At 36.9% G+C, this 22421-nt stretch overlaps 1 protein-coding gene across 1 annotated transcript in view; it reads left to right on the plus strand.

Moving 5' to 3' along the window:
* Positions 1 to 22421, plus strand: part of nahoda — a 442475-nt gene that overhangs the window by 308183 nt on the left and 111871 nt on the right. Inside the window, exons 9-11 of the mRNA XM_068226102.1 lie at positions 6402 to 6896; positions 17366 to 17386; positions 19353 to 19473. Coding sequence (XP_068082203.1) covers positions 6402 to 6896; positions 17366 to 17386; positions 19353 to 19473 — 637 coding nt within the window. The remainder of the gene's footprint in view (positions 1 to 6401; positions 6897 to 17365; positions 17387 to 19352; positions 19474 to 22421) is intronic.

Consider the following 22421-nt stretch of genomic DNA (forward strand, 5'->3'; position numbering starts at 1 on the left):
CAACCATTCATTGTCACTTCTTCTCATCATCAATATTATTACTAAATTTTCCTAACTCTATTTATATAGTGAACAGAAATACTGTACTATACACTGCAATTATTATTTAAATTACTCATTAATTCTCTTTTTTTCTTTGCATTAGGTTGCAAAAGTCAAACTTTTCCTTATCTCAAAAGAACAATTATTTCTTCCCAATAATATACAGTTCAGCATCGACTTTTTAAATTTTTTGTTTGTCACCAGTCTTTTGAAGCCATAATAGTATAACTTCAAAACATGAAACAGGTAAACAGACAACTAAGTTACTATGAAAAAGATTCCATTGTTTTCTTCACTGAGCCAGAAGATGCTATATGAAAGTCTGCCAAGCCCACTGCCAATATACACTAACTTACCCTTAAAGCTATATTTTTGCACCATTTATCATCACTCATACCTCATCTCTTTTGAGTTACCATAGCCAAAGACTAGACTGAGATAGGTTCATGAGATAACAAACTGTTCTAACACTTACAACACTATCTCTCACTAGAGATCTTGTCCAATTTAAAACTGATCTGTTGTAATTACTTCTTAACCTTCTGTCAGGCATGGTGTTGTGCAGAACAAGGTCGGGCGCAGTGTATAAAAAATTATCACGGAAAGTTTCTCCTAATTTGAAACTTGTTTTGAACTAACTGTTGGGAATTTATTGTGGAGATGCATGTAATTGTCCTTTCATTTTAAAAACCTAACATTTGGTCTTTGATCACACAATAACCCAAATTACTGAAGAGTTTTTATCAAAAAAGTTTATTGACCATCACTGAAGGAAGCACTGTAATTTTGTCTAATTTTCTCCTTTCTTCGGGAGTCTCAAGGTTATGAAACCAGAGGCACTACATAATAAATTTGAGATGTTTGATGTTCATTACAAGGTGGAATTTTTCAATACCATCCCCATCACTTCCCCACAGGTTTTCCAAGGTTTGCTAGTTACCTTTGTTAAATCCAGCTAACAGCAAGGGACCAATAAAGGAATTTAGTTCAATGTTATCTAATGGTTTTTGTCCCTGTTACACTGAAATTAATCTATAATTCTCTCAATATACTGAATTGTGAACTGAACAATGAGATTCAACATATCATTATCAATTAATCAAATCCAGCACTCCAAAGATATTATAGCTATTTTGCAGCACCTATTGCTCCAGGCAATTTTTTAATACTATTCTTCCTCCTGTAATGTACTCTTTGTGATGGAGGGCTTTTTTCCATTTTATCTTTACCATCCTACAAAGTGGCTATCACTTCCTTTGGGTACTTTCACTGTCTTCTTCCTCCATTTCTGAAACTTTCTGGTCAGTTTCAACTTCATCATCACCATTTGTATCTTCTTCTTTATCGAAATCCTCTTCCATTTCTTTTTCCTTCTCTTCAAACAGAAGTTTTTGGATTTTTTCAATATATTGTGGGTTGAGAGGATTGTACTTCTTGCTGACATCTGCCATGATCAAGTATACCTCACCTTAAATACGAAAAGACCTATAAAGTAACTCATTCAGGCACGGTGTATCAATTTGATATTTGTATATAAAAGAATGCTCAACCCTCTCCAGAAGAAAATAAACACATTCTACATTCTAAAACAGTGATGTATTCTTGCTCGTCACTAGTCTTTTGAAGCCATAATTATACAACTTCAGATCATGAAACCGATAAACAGACAACTAAGTTACCAGTAGCGGCTGGCTCTAAAGGGCAGAGGGGCACATGCCCCTCCAACTAAGGAACTATTATTGTATGGTTTAAAAAATACTAACACTATGAATGAAAATGCATTCATCTTTAGTACTAGCCACAACATGCAGCTTGTGGGGAATGTTTTCATCTGACATGTAGTTCACTTCCTCTAACTTGCTGGCTGGTCATGCTGAGCCTTGCCCTTCTCTGTAGACACTTTCCTGGGTAAGTTTGGTTTGTGCCTACATAGAACCTACTATTTCTTAACACGCAGATAATGGGAGATTTGGGCACTGACGAAGCCAGTCCCTGCTAATGGAAATACACGAAGGCTTATAGCGCTGAGTCCAATATGTGTTTCAATTACAAGTGTTGCAAATCTGTCACCTGAGAAGCGTGTTATGTTGGCTAATGAAATTAGTCAATACTCTACCATATAATATTTAGTGTGGTGTAGTGATAATTAAATCTGTCGTATGCAGTGTGCGGATACAGCAGTTCATTTAAAATGAGAACAAGTGGGGCTATATAAAGGACGTGAATTCCAGCAAAGGATGTATAGGAACGAATGCTTGTGTGGCTGGGAGTCAAATACCTAATGAATTGTTTCTGTTTTCCATGCATGTTAATCGAACTTGAATTGGACGGAAGCTGGAGTAAAAGCTCTCAAACACTTGAAAGAAAAAATTAAAAACACAAAAGTTCCTTACAATTCATGCATGGAATAAGTTATAGGAGTATGGTGATTTAACTGGATTCTGCTTATTGCCAATCGATTAACAAACATAACGATTGGGTTAAGAAAAACAGAGTAATCATTTGCTTACTTGTGTGTGTTCAGTAAGAGTACAACTTTGTAAAAAAAAAAAGGGGTAAGAAACACCCTATCTCATAACTTGAGTTTATTATTATTATTATTATTAATGATTATTAAGACTATCAACAATTTTGAAATTAATCTGAGAAACCAGATGACATAATCCTCACTAACTGTTGGACGATGCATAGATGAAACTCAATTCAATTCTAATAAAAGGGAACCACTTATATCCAATTCCATCTCACAGTATCTCAAAGTGTCACAATTGTAAGTTAAATCCAGTATTAATCGAGAGGTCAGTTATTTTTAAGTATGGCTTTAAATATAGGCATAAGTTTGAAAAATCATACAGAAGATGAACTACATTAAACTACACCAATATAGTTCAAGTCTGCCTTGTCCCTACTAAGAGTGGAAGTGTGAAATATGAATAAATACTGCAATATTAATAGAACTACTGGCTAAAGAAGATAGATCATCTAGTTTCTACACAGATGAACAGATAGATTTCAGACGATGGTATTTAAATTTTAGGATGAGCTTCGATTCCTTGCCGGCATCTTTAATATTCCAACGCATCCATGACGTTCACCTTCTCGATGCTAGAATCACCTTACATGCTTAGCAGTTCATGATGGCAGGGAATTTGATGTCCAATGATGAAGGTGATGTTTCTCTTGACTTTGTAGAGTGCATCTTGAAGTTGGCGACGATATCCGGTGGATTGTAGTCTTCTTCATGTGCAAGGTTGAAATTAGCTGTAACTGACACAATAAATGTTAGAGGATGCACGAACCAGGCGAAACTCTACCGAATCGTTGAATATCACACTTAACTTAGATTCGTTGCTTGTAGATCTATCCACATGGCAATATTCCGTTTGAGTAAATTAATAGCCAGAATAGCAGAGTGAGCTGATGTCCGTAAAATCAGGGTAGAATGAGCATTGCAGAATAAGACGTAGTCCAAGCAGAAAATCAGATAGCAGAAAGAGAATGATTTAATGTAAGCTTAATGTTTTATAGCCTCCGGCTCGGAGGTGTGTCTTTTATTTTAGCAGGTTATTGGTTCATACTGGGCTACATTTAGTGGCTGGGACTATTCCAGAACCTCGTGTAGAACAATCGGGCGTGCACAGGCGGAGAGCATACCCTTGAGACATCCAGTTTATCACGTGATACTCATGCTGCCTCGTTCGAAAGGTGGGCGAGCCGATCAATACATTTGCCTTGCTGAAACTTGTCAAGCCACTTATTACACACTGGCACAGTTCACCGATAATAAAATCTAACCCTTGACTTACAATAAAATAACTGATGCTGGCTCGTAAATACATGCTAATTAACCGCCAAATTTGACGGGTACAGTACATACCTGATTTTTGTATCATATAGAGACGGTAGCCATCCAAAACAAAGATGTTAATCAAGAAGTATTCGTCTTATGAAAAACATAAAAAATTTACAAGAAAAAAAAGTTACATTCTAGTTTTAGCAATAGGCCTGCTCAAACAATGAAAATCAATTATTAAGCCATAAATAAACACAAGTACATTTGAAATACAAAGTTTGCCTATTTACAAATAGTTTGTTTTGGTATAGTAGTACTGAAAACATTGGGCTATGCACAGTACAACTTTGCATTCCTTGCACCACCATCTACAGTACTTTTCTTTTCACGGTACGGGTGAATCATCAGCCTGCATCTTTTCACCTAAACAAAAAAATACGCCAAAATTTTGGGAGAGGTGAAATATTTCTATAATTTGTATTCAGAGTTAAGTAATGCAGCTAGAAACTTGCACTCAAAAGTGACATAACAAATAAAAATCTTACCCCAACTATCACTTGATATGTTCTGGTTCATAACCAAATTATTCATCACTGTCATCTATTTCTGAACCCATTTCTTCCAATAAAATATTCAAGATATCCCTATCATTGAGCCAGCGTGAGGACATGTTTGTAGCGTAACATAGCTGATGGCGCAACAGATTTGGCGCGCCTCAGCACCTGGCACTTTTTTTGAGTGCTTTGGTAGAGGTCGCGGCAAGGAGAACCTACCCTTTTTATCATTTAAGTTTTAACTTCCCTATAACTGCAGCATGCTAGTGGACATTAGACCTCCAAGCAAGGGACGGGAACTGTATGGGATACGTGCAGCTGCCTATAAACATGTGCGATAATCATGCCCGTATGGTATACGGGCACAGTCCACAACCAGGAAAGCAGTGCGCTGTATCCCTTACAGGCATAGTGTTAAAAGTGTTAAAGGTAAAACTCTTTGAGTCAACTAGTCTCATTTCCATAATAGCTCCCTCTGTGGATCAGTGGTAAGAGAGTCGACCACCAGATCCCAATATAGCGGGTTCAAACCCGGCAGAGGTAGTGGGGTTTTTGAAGGGCAGAAGGAAAGTCCATTCAACACTCCATGTCGTACAATGTCGGCATGTAAAAGAACTCTGGTGACACATTTGGTGTTTACTCGACAAAATGAATTAAATCTCAGCTACAGATGCTTAGGAGAGTTTTGGCTTACTCGGTCTGCCATCTAGTAGGCCTAGAGTAAAACAGAACATCAAAATTGATGAGCAGACAGCCAGATGGCGTTAAATTGAAATGTCTGCACCCAGTAGCTGAGGCTATATTATTATTATTATTATTATTATTATTATTATTATTATTATTATTATTATTATTATTATTATTATTATTATTTCTCCTTTAGATATTAATTTTCAAGAAATGCAATAAACAGAACATTTTGAACCATGTTTGCCAGGCATCATGTGTTCCACATTTCTACTCTCATCTTGACTATTTCCTCATTCTTTCTCCTCTGTCTCCTTATCTCTTTTAACATCACCTCATTGAACACCAAGAGTATGCACACAGTGAGGTACTTAACTGCCATTGAGAATTTCCTTGTCAGCAGACAAGCACTGTACTTCTTTCCTTGTCTATCTCACACAGATTATCCTAACACTTTCAGTTTTAAGGAGCAATTATTTTATCTAATCCATGACATTGCTGTGGGCATCAGAATGAACTCATAACTTCCATCTCCTTGATAGCAGAAACAACACCGTTGTACATGTGGGTGCACGAACCAGGCGAAACTCTACCGAATCATTGAATATCACACTTAACTTAGATTCAATGCTTGTAGATCTATCCACATGGCAATATTCCGTGTCCCTTTGCCTTAACCAACTACCACTAGTATTTTCACTACAATGGTTTCTAGTTGTATCTCATGAAATGGTCCTTGCCTATCAGCCTTGTCACATAGGAAAGACAGATTTGTACCTACCGTAAAAATATTCTCATTTGTAATGAGGTAAATTGACCCCTTCTTCTTGTTACTCTTTTCTCTGTAAATGAAATAACTCTAGGACTTGGTTGTTTCTATGTGTTGAATGGGTGGATTCCATAGATATATATGGCAATTGTCAAAAAGTAAGGATAAGCTTGTAGAAAACTGGCAGTTTGGACCGCTGTAATAGGAAGGTAGAAAGAGAATAAAAACTCTAAGGAGATAGGATACATTGGTAGGATTGCAATGGATAGAGTTTGAAATGGTTTAGCTGACATGAAGGGTTTGGATTGTACCAAGAGAGCAGTTTTAGTTCTTCAGAGAATCAGGCAACATATGAATGGGCCTTGTAAATGTGGGAAGCTCTTTGACTTCCTGGGTTTTGTTCAGACTTTCATCCTGTTATTTCTGTTCATAAGGCCCAAAACTGTCTTTTACATTTTCTGTAAATTTTGGTGTTTGAAATATTGTCTATTTATATCACTTTTGGTGGCTGGCATTTTCATTACTCTTGGCCTGGACCTATTACTGTGTTTCTTAGGCAAACCTACTGCTGAGCCTCAGGCTGAACCAGAACCAAGCTCTGAGCCTGAACCAAGCTCTCAACCAAGCTCTGAGCCTGAACCAAGCTCTCAACCAAGCTCTGAACCACAACCGGTATCTGAACCAGAGCCAAGTTCTGTACCAGAACCAAGCTCTGAGCCTACAGCAGAGCCAGAACCAAAATCTGAACCTGAACGAAAATCTGAGCCTGAACCTAAATCCGAACCTGAACCAAAATCTGAACCTGAACCTAAATCCGAGCCTGAACCTACATCAGAACCCAAACCAAAATCTGAACGAGAACCCAAATCTGAACCTGAACCTAAATCTGAACCTGAACCTAAATCTGAACCAGAACCAAGCTTGGAACCCAAGCCTAAATCTGAACCAGAACCTACCTCTGAGCCCGAACCTAAATCTGAGCCTGAGCCTAAATCTGAAACTGGACCCAAAGATGGACTTATAGTGACATCACCAGGCCCAAAGTCTGCAGGTAGGCGCTTATATTTATTTGGTTCTGTATAGTGTACATAAAATATTATGTTTCTCTTTTCTTTGTAGTCACCTTCTCTTATCATGTAAGAAGAAACAAAAGTATGTTGGACTGATTTACTCTTAAATTTCACCTGTATTTCATTTTCCATTATTTTGCTATATATTTAATTAAAAGTATGAACTGTTAAATTTGAAATTTTTAAGCTTTATCTTGAGAACTAGCTGTGAGGAATATCTGGTGCAAGTTGAGAACAGCTGCTTTTAATTTTTATGCTGGTGTCGGGAGAGGTGTCACTTGAAGTTTTCATGCATGCACTGCTGCAACATGTACAGTCTTGACATGAAATATTCCAAATATATGCCATGGTGTATCAGAGGGCATAGGAGTGATGAAATTGATGATTCATGCCGATGGCTTGCTAGCATGAGTAGTTATGGAAATATGGTAGTGATGCTAAGCATATCTTGTGTAGCATTTAGCAGTGTCTCAGTAAATGGTTTTTGGGTGAGGAAAATTATCCAGTATGTTAGCAGTATTTATTAACTACAAATGCAAGATATCCCTTCTTAGATATATGTGAAGTAGGATTGGCAGATTACTGTCATATATATATATGCTCATTCTGATGTGAACTACTCTGGTAGAAATTGATAAAATAACAACGATAAAGAATAATGACAAAAAGTTTAAAATAAAACATGGTCAAAGTGGTAATGAAACTAAATAATCAACATGTGCATTAATTTATAGTGTGTTTGTCGAGAAGAGGGGCAACTTTGGCTACAAAATTTGTTAAGCATTAACACTGCTTGAATGCTGAATGCCAGTATAGTCACCACAGTTTTGGAAGAAAGGCTTAGGGTACGAACGTACCGAAGATGCATCGCAGCTCGCGGTCGAGGTCAAGGTTTATGTTGCGGTCGCGGTTTACGTCGCGGTCGATGGAGGGTGAACATACCGGGGAGGATTACCTTTCAGTGTTCTGAGGTGTGTTTACACTGAGTGGACATTATGTTTAGATCTCCGCATTCAAGTTAAAGATAATTTATCGTCTACTACTGAGCTTTTACAAGTATAGAGTACATATTCCAGTGACAGTGGAGATAGTGATTCATTGTGCATAAGCACACGATGGTGGCTACTTTCAAATCAGTAAACCCGCCAGTGGAATGCTCATCCTATAAATAAAAGAAGGCAGGCGCTGGGGGAATATCACAGCTTATTTGAAGAACTGAAACACCATGCGGACAGATTCCATTCATACATGAGAATGTCCCTTGAGACGTTCTAATACATATACAACAATGTGGAATAAAAAATTGATACTGTGAAGTACAATAACTACCACACGAATACACACACGGGCTCTGTGAACAGCCGGATCAACGGCACAGTAGAACGGGGGGGATATATCACGTGATCTCAATCCGGATTAGCCAATCAGGAGCAAGCTACATCGATGCCTCCTGTTGTACAGCGATGAGAACACATTCTTGTCATCGCGCTAGACCTCCTGGTAAATCGCGATGGTGAATGGAAGCGAACATCTTTGACATGAACTGTTCCATTTAAAACTGTGTGTTTGTGTTACCAGGAGGTGACATCGAGGCATTGACCGCGATGAAAACCGCGACCGCAAGCTGCGATGCATCTTCGGTATGTTCGTTCCCTTAGGAAAGCCTAGGACCAAAGGCAGGAAGGGTAGGCATTTACTAAACTTCCTGTAGCAAAACTACAATTCCTGTAGCTGCAAAAGTGTCCTGAAGGCCATTTATCCTCAATCCCCACACCTAAACTGCCTTAAATTTTAGGTGGGAAGATGGAGGAGCCTTTCCAATTGCCAGATGCACCATAATATGCCCATCACTTACATACAGGCAAAAATAGCCAGGAACCACTGATTACCATAATTTTCTCCTTGCAGCTTGTTGGCAGCACCACTGTGTAGAGTATCCTGCAATGAAAAGTTGTCTATTCACAGCAGAGCATGATCAAAGGCCTATCTCTAGTTGATCATTTAATATGTTTAGGCATGGAGATTCCAACTGTAACCACAGCATATGCAATATACACTAAGTGGTCAAAAGTCATGGGAAGGTGTGTCTCATTTGAAAATGTGCTGTGTATGACCCCTGAGCTGTGGCATAGCTAAGCAGTCTATCACAGACACCAGTGTCATGAAGATAGCTAGCAACACATTGTGAGTTAACCAACTTTGGACATGGGATGATCATCGGCGCAGAGTCCATGGGGCATAGCATTCCGGAGATTACACGCGAATTTGGGTTACCGAGGTCAACAAAGTTGAGGGCAGGTCTTCAATATTGTAGAGAGAATGTTACCACCTGCATAAACTGCCGCACGGGAAGACCACAGGTGTTTAACGAACGGACATCATGTCGCTTCTGCAGAACCATAATGGGCGCTCGATGGGCTGCTGTGAGTCAGATCACAGCCCAGTTGAATACTGAGAGTCAGGAACCCATTCCTACCTGGACCGTAAGGAGGCAACTGCAGCGCATAGGCTTCACCAGCCTACAACCAACTCGTGTCCCTTTGCTGACACCTCGACATAGAGCTCATTGATGTGCATGGGCCCACGAACATCGGCAAAGGACAATGGAACAGTGGCGGCATTTGGTATGGTCCTATGAATCCCGGGTCTAGTTGTATCGAGCTGATGGGCGCGTGAGAGTGTGGTATGTGCCCCATGAAACTATGGATTCTGCATGTCAAAAAGGTTTTGTCCAGGCGTGAGGAGGCTCATTTCCAGTCTGGTCACAGTTAGGCCCTGATGTTCGGTTGCAGGGAGCGCTGACAGGTGCTCATTATGTGGACATTCTTTCAGACCATCTGCATCCCTTTTTGGCCCTAGAGCACTCTGGTGGACACGCCATGTTTCAACAGGACAATGTGCCATGTCATTACTCTGTGGTGGCATGCAGGTGGTTGGAAGAGCACTCCAGTGAAGTTACAGCCATGGATTGGCCCTTCCAGTCCCTCGATCTTAATCCAATCGAGTTTCTATGGGGTGCTGTCGATGCTGGTGTATGCTCCATAAACCCTACACTGACTACACAAGATCAGTTATGGGTAGCAGTGCAAGATGCGTGGGTCCAGATTCCTCCAGAACAATTCCAACACCTTGTAGAGTCTATGCGTCACCGTATTGCTGTCATCTTAAGGGCTCACAGAGAAGTAACTCATTATTAACATCACTTACAGTGTCTTCTCATGACTTTTGGCCACTCTGTGGAAAATAGCAATCTGTTAGATTTGCTGATTTTCCAGTTTTCTGGTTCCTACTCTCCATATGCAGACATGTTTGCCTTGTCATTACGGTACACACTGATACTCTGTCCTAATACATTGCCCTAGCCTTTGCAGTTTTCCTGTATGACTAGTCTGCTTCACACAAGCCCATTATGCAACTGGTCTAATAGTCATTTACTGGGCGAGTTGGCTATGCAGTTAGGGGCGCGCAGCTGTGAGCTCGCATCTGGGAGATAGTGGGTTTGAATCCCACTGTCGACAGCCCTGAAGATGGTTTTCTGTGGTTTCCCATTTTCACACCAGGCCACAGCCGCTTCCTTCACATTCCTAGGCCTTTCAAGTCCCACCATCGCCATAAGATCTATCTGTGTCGGTGCAACGTAAAACAAATAGAAAAAAAGAAAAAGAAAAGTCATTTAATTTCATGAGGGTGTAGTGATTCTGCCTTTGTGACAAGGAAGACTAGTCAAGAAATTTTCATGGTTACCTGGTAATGCTCACACTGTGATAGTAATGCCTTTTGGCCCAATTGAACTCTGTATTCAAAATCAAATCAAATCAATCAATACTGATCTGCATTTAGGGCAGTCGCCCAGGTGGCAGATTCAATATTTGTTGTTTTCCTAGCCTTTTCCTAAATGATTTCAAAGAAATTGGAAATTTATTGAACATCTCTCTTGGTAAGTTATTCCAATCCCTAACTCCCCTTCCTATAAATGAATATTTGCCCCAGTTTGTCCTCTTGAATTCCAACTTTATCTTCATATTGTGATCTTTCCTACTTTTATAAACGCCATTCAAACTTATTAGTCTACTAATGTCATTCCACGCCATTTCTCCGCTGACAGCCCGGAACATACCACTTAGTCGAGCAGCTCTTCTTCTTTCTCTCAATTCTTCCCAACCCAAACATTGCAACATTTTTGTAACGCTACTCTTTTGTCGGAAATCGCCCAGAACAAATCGAGCTGCTTTTCTTTGGATTTTTTCCAGTTCTTGAATCAGGTAATCCTGGTGAGGGTCCCATACACTGGAACCATACTCTAGTTGGGGTCTTACCAGTGACTTATATGCCCTCTCCTTTACATCCTTACTACAACCCCTAAACACCCTCATAACCATGTGCAGAGATCTGTACCCTTTATTTACAATCCCATTTATGTGATTACCCCAATGAAGATCTTTCCTTATATTAACACCTAGATACTTACAATGATCCCCAAAAGGAACTTTCACCCCATCAACGCAGTAATTAAAACTGAGAGGACTTTTCCTACTTGTAAAACTCACAACCTGACTTTTAACCCCGTTTATCAACATACCATTGCCTGCTGTCCATCTCACAACATTTTCGAGGTCACGCTGCAGTTGCTCACCCTTCTTGTCAACTACGACCATGTCGATGTAACTGTCACTAGCATGGACATGTATCACCTTGAACATTTTTGTATATCCAGTTTTCTCTCTTTAAAGTGCTGCCATTTCAATTTCTATCAGTGTATTTGATGAACATTCCATGTATTTAGAAGTAAATTAGAGATAAGCACTGCTCAAATAAAAGTTTGCAAACAGTTTCTAAAATTACAAAATTTTATTTTATATGTTGCTGAAAGTTATTGACTTTTAATGGTCAAACCTTAATATCTCAAACCTGCACTACTCAAGATTTTAGTATCTCAAAGTAACTTCTACTACTGAAAATTCATCTAAACAATTTTCTTGATTTCTTGATTTCTTGAAACTAAGTTTTCCTCCCTAGAAGCAGAAAATATCCTGTAACTTGAATTTTGTTCATTAACTGTGAAACAGAGCATTTCATTATTGTGAAATATTTCAGCTTCGGATTTTGGCTGGCATGATTATTAAAATTATAAAATCCTTTTAATAACAACTACCTACTCAATACATTATATTACTCATTGAATTATAAAATAATCATGAGGTGTCTTAAATAAAGGAACATGTTTCGTTCGACATAGCGAACATCATCAGCCTTAATTTACAAAGATTAGGTCAGGGCCCTGAACTGAATGATAAACATTGTTAAAAGAGTGACAAAGCCATAATAAAAAGTAAAATGATAAAATTAGACATGAAATTATAACAATATGTACAGATTAACAGCAAGTATGTAGAGGAATACTTTGAACGATGGTAGTCTATGTTAAAACAAACATGAGGTTGTTAAAGTAAAAAGATATAGATATAGTGGATCTTAAAATATATGTCAATGCGTGAAGCGTGGATTAATTATTGACTATGGAGTTCTTAAATTGAGCAAAACAAAAGTTGAAATAGAGTTTATTGAATAGTACGAGTCAAACTGAGTCAATTAAAAGGCGCATGGCGACGAAAGTAAGGTTAAAATGATGTGAACTTCAGTAGTTAGGAATTCTGTAGGAGAGCCAACACAATGCCAGAAGGAAATACCAGTTGAACTAGTCCGTATTTACACGCTAGCAGTAGAATTAATCTTATACAACGTAGGACACCAATGTGGACTCGTTAAGTAACTATAACTTGAAAGTAGAGAGAGTTCCAGCAAACCAGAGATGAATGGAGTAGATTATGGCACAATTGGAGTTAGAAATCCTTGGGACTAGTGTGAGGTGTTCGCTAACGTTGGCTGCGCGAATCAAACTGGCGAGTAACCTTATTGCTCTTTTAACAATTTTTATCATTCAGTTCAGGGCCCTGACCTAATCTTTGTAAATTAAGGCTGATGATGTTCGCTATGTCGAACGAAACATGTTCCTTTATTTAAGACACCTCATGATTATTTTATAATTCAATGAGTAATATAATGTATTGAGTAGGTGGTTGTTATTAAAAGGATTTTATAATTTTAATATATTGTCCTCAATACGGTTCTATTATGAGATTAATTACATGGCATGATTATGTCATTTAAAGTTCAATATTGTGTGAGTATATTCAAACAATTCTCACTCTTGATGATATATGTGCTGCCACAACATTATTACATAGCAGTTTTTCCAGGAGCAGTGACAGTTTACAGTTGAGGTGTTATTGCTCCTAAATATGCTACAGTACATCTTCTCACCTGACCTCAGTATGTTTTACATAGAGGCTTTTATGTCCACCCGAAGGCAGCTGAGACAGAAAGTATGATAAGTTTCTATGGGCCTTTCCCTTGAATTACATCAGTACCAAGAAAACCTGCTGCATCTTCTTGATTAGTATTTCAGTGTCTGTTTACAGACCAGCCAGTGTAAAGCATGAAGAAATGCAGAGTGAAATGTGTGAATCTCAGTGAAAATGTTTGAGTGGTAAGTGAAGTGGAGAAAAGGCAAAAAATGAAGAGGCATATTGCAGCTGAGTATGATATTCCTGTCAGTACATTATCTACAGTACTAAAAAGATAAAGACAGTATTTTCCTGGTGGTAGATGAATCACGATTTACACCATAGCAGAAGAACATCAAGTTTCTTGGAGCTTGAAGAAGTTATAAAACATTCCAATCACTGCTAGCTTGGTTTGGGAACAAGCAGAAAAATTCACTAAAGACTTAGGTTATGAATCTTTTCAGGGCACATCTGGGTGGCTGGAAAAAGGTCAACTTTGGAATGGAATTATGCAAATGGTAATGTCAGGTGAAAGTGCTGCATTTAGTGAAATGGACATCAAATATTACCAAGAAAACCTATTACCAACACTGTTGGAGGAGTTCATTCCTAATGATGTGTTTAATTCTGATGAGGTTGCTTTCTTCTACAAATGATCACCCAGAAAAAACATGAAAAACCCAACAGGCATTTCAAATGCATTTAAAGATGAAAAGTGTTTCAGGGGAATAAAGAAGTAAAGAATTGGCTACAATGATGCTGAAGCTGAGGTGAAAGGGATGATAAACAGTCAAACTCCTAGTGAGCAGAAACTCTGCAAAGCCTCGCTGTTTATTAGGTGTGATAAGTTTAAATGTGATGGGAGCAATCCTCCTTTTTGCAGACAACTGTCAGTTGAAGGCAGTATGCATAGTCTTCTTTCCACCAAACTTAACGTCCAAACAATAGCTCATGGACCAAGGTGTGATCAAAGACATGAAGCACTAGAGGTACTGTAGAAAGGAAATACTAAGAAGAATTGAATTAATCAAATCTGAGGAGTCATTACAAACATCAGTCTACTACAGTTGGTAACAGTGCTGAGCAAAAATCGTAGGCTGACGTGAAGCAGTAAACAATCGTAAACTGTTTCTGCAAAGCACGACTTTCAAAAGGTGACTCAGGAACTGCTGAATATCAAGAGGAGGAAGTCGCACATGTTCCTGAAGAAAGGGTGGATTATCAGCAGTTCATTAATTGTGAAGCTGATTTCGAGTCTTACATAAATGTGAACCCTGGTATTATAGTGGCTGAACATCCTAAGAATAGAAATATCATCAACACTGCTGCCATTCAAGAGAAAGAGAAGCAGAAGAAGAAGATGATTCCCAACAAGACGATTTGCAATGAGTTGGCGCTGTATCAGCTCTCTCCTGTACTCTCAACAAAGCAGACATTAAGTGCAGCGGTTGTTTTTCGATCGTACATATAGTCAGTCAAATGTAAATGATAGTATTTCACAGCAATAATTGTTGTGGAAAAAATGTAGAAGGAAAGAAACTCAAGAATGAAAAAAGAGAAGAAATTAATGGATTCTTTCCCAAGGTGTTAAAGGAGTTATGTTTCAATTTGAGTTTGTTTTTATATGGCTACATATTACTGCACACAGTATCAGTGCATAGATACTTACAATTCGATTATGTGCTATCCATGATCAAAAATGGAAATTCTCTATATCTCAAAATTTTGATAACTCTAAATAAAACTTAGCTACTGAGGTAATTTGAGATATCGAGGTTTGTCTGTATTAATATTATGTACTATTGTTTTTTCATCACTGGTGACATATCTAGTACAGTTATCTTCACAATACCAGTACTTCTTCAATAAACATGTTATCTGAATTGAAAAAGAGGTTTTGCTGAAAAATTACCTTTGTAAATTAGTGATTACAGTGGCTTACATTGCTTACGACGCTAATGCCTATTGCTGCTTTATTAGGAATAATTCTACTCGTACAAAAATATTTCACATTATCTGTGAGCTATTTTGGTTGGGATACTTAACATAAATTTGTGTGTGTCATGTTTATTTTTCATTTATTTCAGATAATAGATTACACTTTAGAAACAAGAGGAAAAGTTTGTAAATTTGAAGGAAGTTATTAGTTATCACCTAATTTTCATTTTATTATTTCACTGATGTTCAATAGCATTGCCTGGTTCCTTGGCTGAATGGTCAGCATAGTGGCCTTCAGCTCAGAGGGGCTTGGGCTCAATTCCTAGACAGTTGGGGGTTTTAACTGTGTCTGCTTAATTGCTCCAGTTCAGGGTCTAGGTATTTTATTTGTGTTTGTCTACATTTTCAGTACATACAACTCATGACACTACAAACCACTACAGGAACACATAATAGTGAATACATCCCTTCACATAGCGATGGCATCAGCTAAGGCATCCGGCCATAAAACTGGCCTAAATCCATAGAGAGTGCCAAAACCAGGTAATAGGCAAGTAATAAGAAGTGATGTTCAATAGGGATCATGTCTGAATAGTAAGAATGTCACTCTGTCTGCCGATACCTATCATATTATTATTATTATTATTATTATTATTATTATTATTATTTCCATGACACTATTATTATTAATTAATGAATAAATAATAATTATTAATAATATATTTTTTTTAGGGGGTGTGGAAAATCTTTCATAAGACACTTGTGGGGGTCCGCACTCAACAAGTGTGTGGAGTTTCTTACCCACTAAAAACCACACACCCTTTTCCCCACGATATTTGTCTCCGCCCCTGAACCGCTCTTGCATTACTTCAGGATGGTGTCATGCTTAATGCATCTTGTGCTTCTTCTTCCTTCTTTTCCTTTCGACGACCAGGATGTCAGGGATCTATACCTGATAAAACGTTTGCTTCTGAAGACATTGCTTCTAAAATAACTGAATGGCGAGTGATTGAAGAATATAATAATAATAATAATAATAATAATAATAATAATAATAATAATAATAATAATAATAATAATAATAATAATAATATTATTCCATTTTTGCCATAAGACCTGTCTGTGTGGTGCGACATAAAGCAAATAGCATTTCATACTCTTTGCTGACACCACAAAACCAACAGTATTGTAATTTTAATAAATTTGTTACTTACCAAAAGTAATACCGGTACATTTCAATTTTAACAATTTAGTAGCATTTTGTTCAGAGCCGTAAGGAATTCCTACTTATTGTGAAATGTACCTGAGGGATGTTTTTGGCCAAACTATGACCAGTCTAATCTAATTTTTCTTTGGTGAGAACTCTATGCTGTCTGGGTTTTTTTCATAGGCTGAACACTGTCCTTAGTCTGACATTTATTATAAAGAGCATGGATTGTTGTACTATATGAAACTTTTGCACTACAAAACTTTAAAATCGTAATGGTTGTCAAGATTGTAGATTATCTTTGACATGTACTGAAAATGCTTCTGGTAGAGATGAAGTGCCCTTGCAAGAGATGACACAAATCTTTGGGTGGTAGACAAAGAACCCATTAGATCTGTTTGAGCCTGTCTGACAAACAAACAGTCCTCTCTCTAGTCTGGATTGTCCAGATCCAGTCCACTTTCACATGCTCATTGTTCTCCCAATCAATCTGACTTTCTCAATATACCAAATGACGAGAAGTTTGGTGCACTGTCACCTTGCTTCTCACAGCTAGACAATACACCCGCTTTCAGATTCTGTCAGTGGTTTGCACTGATATCCTGTGTATTTTCTAGATATATCTATTATTCACTGGACTTGGTAAGCAACTGTCATGCATGTCACATCCTGTGTACTTTTCTGATGACTCTTCAAACAAGCCACACAGAGAGCAACTGAAGTGTGCTCTTACAATATATATTTCTCTGCTGTCATTCAAAGCTTTAATCATTTATGTATATTCCAGCAATGGAAATATCCTACTAACAGGTATCAGATGTTTTTTAATGTGTGCACAAATTCATTTTTCAGTTACTATGTTCTACAATGAGAGCATTTGAATTAAGAACCAACTGTTCTGTGATCTTCCTTTCATTGAGCACTACAGTTGTTGTTCTTGTTGTCTCCCAGTGGAGTTCAGTGGCAGTGATGCAACCATATTGCAGTATCATGAACTATTTTAATAAATTTGTTACTTACCAAAAGTAATACCGGTACATTTCAATTTTAACAATTTAGTAGCATTTTGTTCAGAGCCGTAAGGAATTCCTACTTATTGTGAAATGTACCTGAGGGATGTTTTTGGCCAAACTATGACCAGTCTAATCTAATTTTTCTTTGGTGAGAACTCTATGCTGTCTGGGTTTTTTTCATAGGCTGAACACTGTCCTTAGTCTGACATTTATTATAAAGAGCATGGATTGTTGTACTATATGAAACTTTTGCACTACAAAACTTTCTTGCATTTGTGATCAGACTTAATGGGCTGAGTTAACAGATATTAATCACAAACACTCATGCAGTAATAAATATTTACTGAGCCCAAATACACTTTGTGATTTAAAACACCAAGCAGAACAGCACACAACTTACAAACACATCTTTTGATAGGCTCTCACTAAAAAGCTTGCCTTGCATCCAAGACCAAGACAGGTGTGCGTGCACCTCTTTGCATTGAACTCAGCATAGAGTTTTCTTGTCACCGACTGGAAAACTGTGCGGCTCGTTTTTAGTTCAAATGCCCTCAATGTATAAGCATATTTATATGTCAGCAGTATTTTCTCTCTCATTACAGAAGATTAACATTTAAAAAAATAAAAAGTATAACTTCTAATCATCCATATCAAAATCCAATGAAAATATACAAGTTCTTCTGATTGCAAACAAAGTTTACTGAGAGACACTGTTAAATGTTACCTAGCAATTGGTTACAGGAAATCATGTATTTTTAAACGGTAGTACTGCATAGAGATTACCATACTCAAATGTATTCCTGTTGAAAATATGCAGCACTCTCCAGGCACCCTAATAGTTGGCCAAAATAAGGAATTTAATATTTTCATTTACCACATAGTTTGTGTTCTATAAATTATAACAAAAATACAATATTTTTAATATGCTTTTCAGGCTTCTGTATTTACAGAGACCTTGCGAGATACACGATTGTAACTTCATTTAATTCAATTCCTCTGTACTGTTTATTGCTAATTTAATAATTCAAGTGTCAGTACACAAGATCTTTGTTTATCTGAATTAGGTGAGACGGGAACTGATCTGGATTATAGAAAATCCGGATAATCTGGAAAAAAAAAATAGTGCATGGTATATAATCTGTTAACATAAGTTGTACAGTAATACACGTTTTTCAATTGTACAAAAAAATATAAGAACTTTTTTCTTACATTTATGACTCTGTTTTATGCACTAAAATAATGTGTGAATTTTTTCTGTTTTACATTTGTATAGCATTTGTGCGCAGCACAATAATGAAGATGTTTTACTAACAATAGTTCTGCCGGTGTGGTTTCAGTCTAGGATTCTAGATAGGCCATCAGTTTGTCCAGGTGCATTGCTGCATCTCCAGGAGTCACTGTTTCTTCTGATCGAGCGCCAGTTTCATTTTCAAATTTACTGTCATTGAATTAGTAGTGCATTGCATTCGGAAGAGCATGGGTTCGAATCCCACCTTGGCCATCCTGGGAATAGTTTTCCTCAGTTTCCCATTCTCAATTCCAGGCGAATGCCAGGATGGTCCCTTTGATAGACAGTGGCTGAATTACTTCCAATTCCTGTCCTTAACCATCCTTGGGGGAAAAGACATTCAAGATGAGTTGCTCCCGTAAAAGAAATACTGTACAAGTAAAAATACATTTTTATTATTTTCGATTCGGATAAACCGGAGATCCAGATTAATGAGGGCTGGATAAACAAGGTTCTTGTGTAATAATAAAAGTAAGATCAATCTACATACATGTGTTATCTGCAAGATATATAGTAGGATGTTCAAAATAATTATCATTATTTGCAGTATATAATAAGCATTGTAAAAAAAAAATCAAGAATGAATTTTGTGAATGACTACTGAGAGAAATTCTTGTCATGTTAATGGTGTGACTGTGTTACAGCAGTTGATCCTGCACATCCCTATGCTCCTCGTCATGATTTCAGCCCCATGGATTGTACTGATATTGTAATTGGAACAGCACAGGGTACTGCCAGCCGTATTTGGGATTACTACACTAGAGATAGGTTTGTGCACATTACTTTATTGTCACATTCTCACTCAGTACACTAAGACCATAAAGGGAGTGAATGGTTGTAATTTACTTCTCATTCTACTCTGTACTAACATTGTAATGTGGTGCATTCTTACTCTGTATGAAATGATTACTAAAACTGTAAAATAACCTTTAAGTTTTCAATCTTTTAAGCACAATCTGCAGAGTTCAGCCTATTTGTATTTGATAGACTACTTAATGATTTTATCTTTACTAATTTCATACTGGAAAGCATGGCTTCCATCGTTAGAAAATGAAACTGTAAAGTGTAAGTTATTAATCTGAAATTTTATATCAAGATGCTTGTACAATGAAAGAGCCCTCAATTCCTTTAGAACAAAAGTATCTGTGATTTATCTCTATATATAATAACTTGTCCTGACTGACTGACTGATTGACTGACTGACTGATTCATCTTCACCAAGCCAAAGTTAGTGGAAATAAAGAAATGAAATTTTGAGAATACATTTATATTACATTCTAGGTGCTCACTAAGGGTGGATTTTGGGATATTCCGTCAAAAAGGGGATTAAAAGGGGGTGTGTATTTTAAAATAAGTGTATCAATATCTCAAAAACTGAACAGTTTAAAGACGTGAAAATTGTTCATTGGAATCTCCTTTATAAATAAGGAAACACATATTTTTTTTGTTTTCGGAAAGTCCTCTTAAGGGGGTGGAAGAAGGTGAAAAAGGGGTTGAATACCTGTCATGAGGATACCGGTACTTATATCTCAGAAACTGATGATGTTACAGTCATGAAAATTGGTATTTGGAATCTCCTTTAAAAATAAAGAAACACATACATTCTTGTTTTTGGAAATCTACATAAGAAGGGTAAACAGGAGTGACAAAGGGGCTGAATTTTTAAAATGGGTACATCCACAATATATTTCAAGAATGTAACATGTTACAGATGTGAAAATTGGTATTTGGAATCTCCTATAAAAGTAAAAGAACACGTATTATTTGTTTTCTGAAAATTCACTGAAGAGGAAGTGTTCAAGGGGGTGAATTTTAAAATGAGCATATGAACAGTATATCTAAAAACTTAATATATTACAGATGTGAAAATTGGTATTTTTAATATCTTTTAATAGAGTATCGCGTTTTTTTTGTTTTCGGAAGAAACGTCAGTGGTGGGGGTAAAAATGACTGAAAAAAGGGTTGAATTATTTTTATTAGGATGCTGGTATCTCCAAAACTGAAGATATTTCAGACGTGAAAATTGGTATTTCGAATCTCCGTTAAAAGTTAATAAACATGTATTTTTTAGTTTTTTGGAAAATTCACTTAAGGGGGTTAAAAAGGACTGAAAAGGGGGTTGAATTATTTTTATGGGGTTACTTACATCTCAAAAACTGGAGATGTTACAGATATGAAAATTAGCATTTGGAATCTTTTTTAAAAATGAGGAAACACATTTTTTCTGAAAATCCACTGAAGGGGGTGGGGTGGGTGAAAAGAGGTGAAGAAAATGTTGAATCATTTTTATGGGGATACTTTAATATCAATTACTGAAGATATTACAGATGTGGACTTTGTATTTTGAATTTCCTGTAAAAGCAAAGGATTACACATCATTTGTTATCTGAAAATCCACTTAAGGGAAGTGTTAAGGGGTGAATTTTTAAAATGAGCATATCTAGTGTATATCTCATAAACTTAACATATTAGATACATGAAAATTGGTATCTTTAATATCTTTTAAAAATAAAGTAATACATACTTTTTGTTTCAGAAAATCACTTAATGGGTGGGGATTGGAAAAAGGATTGAGAAATGGGATGAATTCTTTTTATGAGGATACTTAAATCTCAAAAACTGAAGATGTTACAGACATTCAAATTTGTATTTGGAATCTCCTTTAAAAATAAAGAAACACATATTCTTTTGTGTTCGAGAAATCATATTAAGGGGGATAAACGAATTGAAAAATGAGTTGAATTTTGTGTTTGAGGATATGTCTCAAAATCGAAGGAGTTACGGATGAGGGAATTGGTATTTGGAATCTCCTTAAAAATAAAGACACCCGTATTTTTTGTCAGGGTAAGGAAGGGGGGTGGGGGTTTGTTGAATCAACTTAAGGGAGTTGTGAAAGAGTTGAAATCTTTTTATGCGAATACTTATATCTATAAAACTGAACAGGTTACAGCCATGAAAATTAGTATTTGGAATTGTCTGTAAAAATAAAGATACACGTATTTTTTGCTTTCTTAAAATCCACTTAAGGGGCTGGAGTGGGTGAAAAGAAGTGAAGAAAGTGCTGAATTATTTTTATGGGGATATACATATCGTTGTTGCCGGGACAAAACCTCCTATATGATAATATTTTTGGAGATATACTGACCCGGAGCACATACATTATGAAGAGCGAGAATGTCTTGACAGTATGCACACGATATTGCACCTTAGATGACAGAACCTTAATGGTCAATGTTCTAAGCGAAAATATTTCACATAGGAGGTTTTGTTCCAGCAGCAGTGATGTACATCAAATACTGAAGATGTTATAGACGTGAAATGTTTATGAAGATACTTATATCTTGAAAACTGAAGCTGTTACAGATGTGAAAGTTGGTATTTGGAATTTCCTTTTTTTGGGTTAATTGAAACTCAGTATTTTGGCATGTTTTTGTACTTTAGGGATTTTCAAATAATGCCATAGTACAATCCTGAGGAATTATTACTTTTATCAAATTACAAATTCCGCGCGATCAAAGCCGCGGGTAATTGCTAGTCATTAACCCATTCGCATACCATTTAACTGAACTTATTTATGCCTTGGTGTACCATTTATTTTCATTACTTTACATGATATTATCACCGACACTGAAAAAGCATGCTTTACAGCAACGTAATGAGAGGAAATATCCAAACTACTGTCAGATGTACTTTGTGAAGTCTTTATGAATATGGTA

This window comes from Anabrus simplex, chromosome 2, assembly GCF_040414725.1.
Source record: "Anabrus simplex isolate iqAnaSimp1 chromosome 2, ASM4041472v1, whole genome shotgun sequence".
NCBI lineage: Eukaryota > Metazoa > Arthropoda > Insecta > Orthoptera > Tettigoniidae > Anabrus > Anabrus simplex.